At 45.0% G+C, this 4,489-nt stretch overlaps 1 protein-coding gene across 1 annotated transcript; it reads left to right on the top strand.

Moving 5' to 3' along the window:
* Positions 1-1,409: 1,409 nt before the first annotated feature.
* Positions 1,410-3,583, top strand: LOC126212734 (putative ankyrin repeat protein RP714). Its single transcript, XM_049940144.1, has 2 exons — positions 1,410-1,438; positions 3,094-3,583. Exons 1-2 carry the CDS (start codon positions 1,410-1,412, stop codon positions 3,581-3,583), a joined length of 519 nt encoding a protein of 172 aa, XP_049796101.1.
* Positions 3,584-4,489: the final 906 nt, after the last annotated feature.

Below are 4,489 nucleotides of genomic sequence, written 5' to 3'. Positions count from 1 at the left end.
CCACGATTTCGTGGTCTGTTTGGGCGGCGCTGTCGCACGCCAAGATTACTTTCTTCTGGTCTTCGTTCTGGCACCTGTTCAAATTCAACTGTTTCGCCACTCGTATCCAAATCGTCGAATGTTGGATTATCTCCATACCGTATACGAGTAGCAGCATCCTTTCTTTGCACTGTTCGAATATCATTACTGCTACGTGAACGATTAACATTTGTTAATGGAATTCTTTCCGCCATTTCAATGTCTTCCTCAGGTCCCGGATATAAAACACCTCCGTCGCATTGTATAGAGCCATGGTTGCCCGTGCTTAAATACAGATTTACCCAAGACATTTTGCTGACTACACTAAATAAATTATTACCACCTTCTATATACATTACGTTATCAAACAGCACGTGTCGGGCAACCTTTTGCTGGCGTGGGTGCTTGCTCAGATAATTGTCCTAAAAGGACAAATTATCTCGGCGGGACAGTGACGCCACAATCGCGACCTTGGGACCCCGGGGGGCCCCATTTTTTTATCAGTTGCTGACCCTCATGAATCGAAACATGACTGCGTCGTTTCATGATTCGAGGGTCAGCAAGACATTGAAATGGCGGAAAGAATTCCATTAACAAATGTTAATCGTTCACGTAGCAGTAATGATATTCGAACAGTGCAAAGAGGATGCTGCTACTCGTATACGGTATGGAGATAATCCAACATTCGACGATTTGGATACGAGTGGCGAAACAGTTGAATTTGAACGGGTGCCAGAACCAAGGCCAGAAGAAAGTAATCTTGGCGTGCGACAGCGCCGCCCAAATAGACCACGAAATCGTGGCCGAGGTCACCAGAGTTCAGATATAGAAACTGCTAGCGAAACAGTGCCCTTGTTATCTGAGAGTGTCACGGATGGGGCCGCAATTAGCACAGCTGGTGTTACAAGTTCAGGGCAGATAGCGATAGCGGCCGGGGCGACAACTGCTGCCGCCGCAGGTGCTGCTTACGGCGTTAAAAAAGTAGTTGAACGCGTACAGAACAAAGGATATCCTTTACCTGGCAGTGATTACGTAGGACCGGGAAATCCTATAAATCTAGACGCACTGCGCAGTGGAGCAGTGCCACTATGCGGCAGCTCGTCCGCTACGTGTACACGGACGAGGTCCCGGAGGGGAAAGAATCTGCGACAGAGCTACTCGCGGCTGCTGACAAATACGGCCTCCTTCTGCTGAAGGAGGCTTGCGAGGACCGGTTGCTGCAGGATTTGTCTGTAGAGAATGTGGCGGAGTGTGCGGTGCTGGCCTGGCAGCACTGTTGCTCGCGCCTGCTCGGTGCCGCCGTCGAGCTGATCTCCCGGGACCCTCCGGAGGCCCGCAAGACGGAGGGCTGGCGGGAGGGAGTGGCCTGCTGCCCGCGACTGATGACGCAAATGTCGCAGTTGGTTGAAGCGAAAATCAGGTTAGCTGGAATTCTAATTTCGTTTGTCTTTGTAAGTAGCACCTACAAAGTAGTGAGCCTTCTCCTGACACTTCCCAAAGGAATGGCTGGAGGTATGCATTTCACTAGTGTAAATCTCGCATATTCCACACGATCCGCACTCGGGACACGGTGTGCGTATTCTGTAAGGAGACACTCGGTAAGCATTTTTGTGCTTTGAAGATATAATGGAACTTTCACATCCTTCTGCTGTAATTTTGAAGGCAGTGTTGCAGTTTACAATCAGTTGCGGTGAAAATTTAGTGCAGATTTGGGACATAAATGTATACTTGCCTAGTTAATTAGGCCCAAAAAACTTAGCAGAATTATACCGAGCAATATTCTTAATCTGACTGCTGTGGGTGCTAAGTATATTTTGCATGTGCACTGTTCTGCATTTTTGTTTTAACTGAATGTAGTGATTTAAAATGTTACATTTGTCATTGAAAACCTTGTATACAAATTCAGTATGCTGTGCTGGAATTAAATTTTGGGTGACAATAGCTCAGATGAGCAGTTGTCTAAAAGGTTGACAGGGCTGGATATTTCAATAAAAAAAAAATATATATCCATATAAGATAGGCTTCAGAATAACTTGTTCCCATCTACTTACTTGATACGTGTTGGGGGGTGAAGAGTGCGTGCTGTGGGTTAATACACCAAATAGGTCTTCCTGCTCATCTTCTGCTTACTTTTTGCTGTGCTTCTTACTTAAATCTCTCAAAAGCTGCTCTAATACTGTGCATTGCCAAACAATTTTCGAGAAACAGCGGGAAAGTTTCACGATCCTGTCGAATACCGTCGGATGTCGCTAGTCATCGGGCAGCAGTACTTGCAAAATTAGAGGTGGTGGCAGCCAACAGTCTTGATATTCATTTCTTTCTTCTGGGCTTTTATTTAACAAATGTCTTCTTTTGTTATGATGCACATTTGTTTCTAAGGGAAAAAATATTATACCAATAATCATTGTGGTATATTTGTCGACATCTATAGTCGACCAAATAGATAACAATGGAATGAATATTTATCTGTAAATCATGTAGTCAGGTATAACTTGAGTGTGATATGCTCAAGTGTATTGAGAGAAAAATAACTGTCAACTATTTATTTAATCTTGATAGTACCTTCCCACAGGTGTATTTTTATTATGTAAGGTTAAACATCTGTCACAGCAACGAGTGTTCGGTGAAAGGGTAGCGTGAAGGACTGGACTGATGAGCAGTAAGAGGACACGCTACCGTAATCGGTAGCGTTAATGTAACTTGTCAGATGGCTGGCTTTCTTGTGTGGTACCTCACAGGCTAGTGATATTTAGTGCCAGTTTCTCAAAAAAGGCTGAGCAGCACTTTGTACCGGAGCAGTAGTTGTCAGATCTGTGTATCTGTCTGGTTTCTGCTTCTTGTCAGGTCTAATTTGGTACACCACCCTCTGATGTTTCTTAGAGTTCTAAAAATGTCAAGTAATTCTGTGTAACCTCAAAATCTCCTTCCCCATCCTGGAGCAAACTTACAAACCTTAATACACATTTCTCACTGATCGTGTGGGCTTATAGCATTCGATTGGTGTAGTTAATAATTTTGCAACTATCTACTGTGACAGTAAATTTCTGTGGAAAGTACTCTCTATCTGTTTTCCAGTGCCTCAAAGGAGGACGCCTTGAAGTGGCTGCACGAAGCTGCAGAACGTGGAAATGTGGACGAACTCCCAGAAATACTGGCACAGGGAGTGGACATAAACTGCCGGTGTGAGAACGGTTACACGGCACTTCACAAGGTGGCGAAGGGTGGCGACGTCTTGGCCGTAAACTGGCTGTTGGAGGCGGGTGCCGATGTCAGCGCACGGAATAACTGGCAGCAGACGCCCCTCCACGTAGCAGCGGGACACGGCAGGCAGGGTGTCGCAATGACCTTGCTGTTTTACGGGGCAGACAAAGACGCGTGGGACGGCAGCGGGCAGACGGCTCTGCAGGTTGCCGCCGCGTGTGGTGAAGCGGCCGTGGTCAACCGGTTGTTGCGGCTGGGAGCGGACCGATCTGCTGCCGGATACGGTAGGACGCCTCTACAACTTGCCCAGGCGTACAACAGGAGGGCTGTTGTCGATATTCTGAGTGGGACTCGTCCGGTGTAAGGTGGACCTTTCATACCATTGTTGATAAAGTAAATAAACTTTTGGTTTACTGTGAAACTTGTCATTGAATTCAAATATTCACCTGCTCTTCCTTCCCACTTCTAGTGGTCCTCCTCATGCAAGTAAGACTTCCTAAACTACTACCATCAACTACCTTGATTCCCAAACAGTAGTGTTTTACACTTAGTCTACTGGCAGTAGATCAAATGTTTGACTGTCACAGGAGAGCAGAGTTCTATTCAAACTGCTCCAGAGTTGCAATCATTAACATTTGACCTATGTTCCAAATACACATGATTTTCAGTGAGCTTCCGGTGTGGTATTCTTGTAAACAAGTTTCAAGAATCTTACACCACATGCTCTTCCCAGAAGTGTCCAGTACTTCTGTTAACACAGCCTGAAATTTGTGTGTGCATTTTCATGTTGGCACAGACATCCCTATTCTTCGGTGGTCCAAGGAAAACTTATTTAACAATCTGTGTAAGGTTCAGAACGAGTTGCTCAGAATGAATGTGAAGCCATTTGACAATATCGCACGCAACTGTTCATATTTGTGACCATAATGACTATTAATCCAATTGTTAGTGGTGAGACTATAGGCACCCGTACTTCCGCCAACACTTCATGAACTATGGAGTTGCTGCAAACTTCAGCATATAGGACACTAACGTACTGAAATTACATCAGGTTACTGATAATGTCCCAGGCTGCCTAGTTTGTCAATCTAATTTTGTAACGGTAAATGTAAATACCGCTGACCGAGCATACTGCCGTGGGACGTTGTAACTGTGTTGCTGGAAGGTTAATCAGCAGATTGGGCATAATACATTCAATTGATAATTATATTTATCAAGAGATGAGTTATGGTCAACCGCAAACAATTCAGTTACTGGAAATCACAAATGT

Source organism: Schistocerca nitens, chromosome 11 (assembly GCF_023898315.1).
Source record: "Schistocerca nitens isolate TAMUIC-IGC-003100 chromosome 11, iqSchNite1.1, whole genome shotgun sequence".
NCBI lineage: Eukaryota > Metazoa > Arthropoda > Insecta > Orthoptera > Acrididae > Schistocerca > Schistocerca nitens.
The sequence above is the reverse complement of the archived record's forward strand: the minus strand, read 5'-3'. Positions and strand labels throughout refer to the sequence as shown.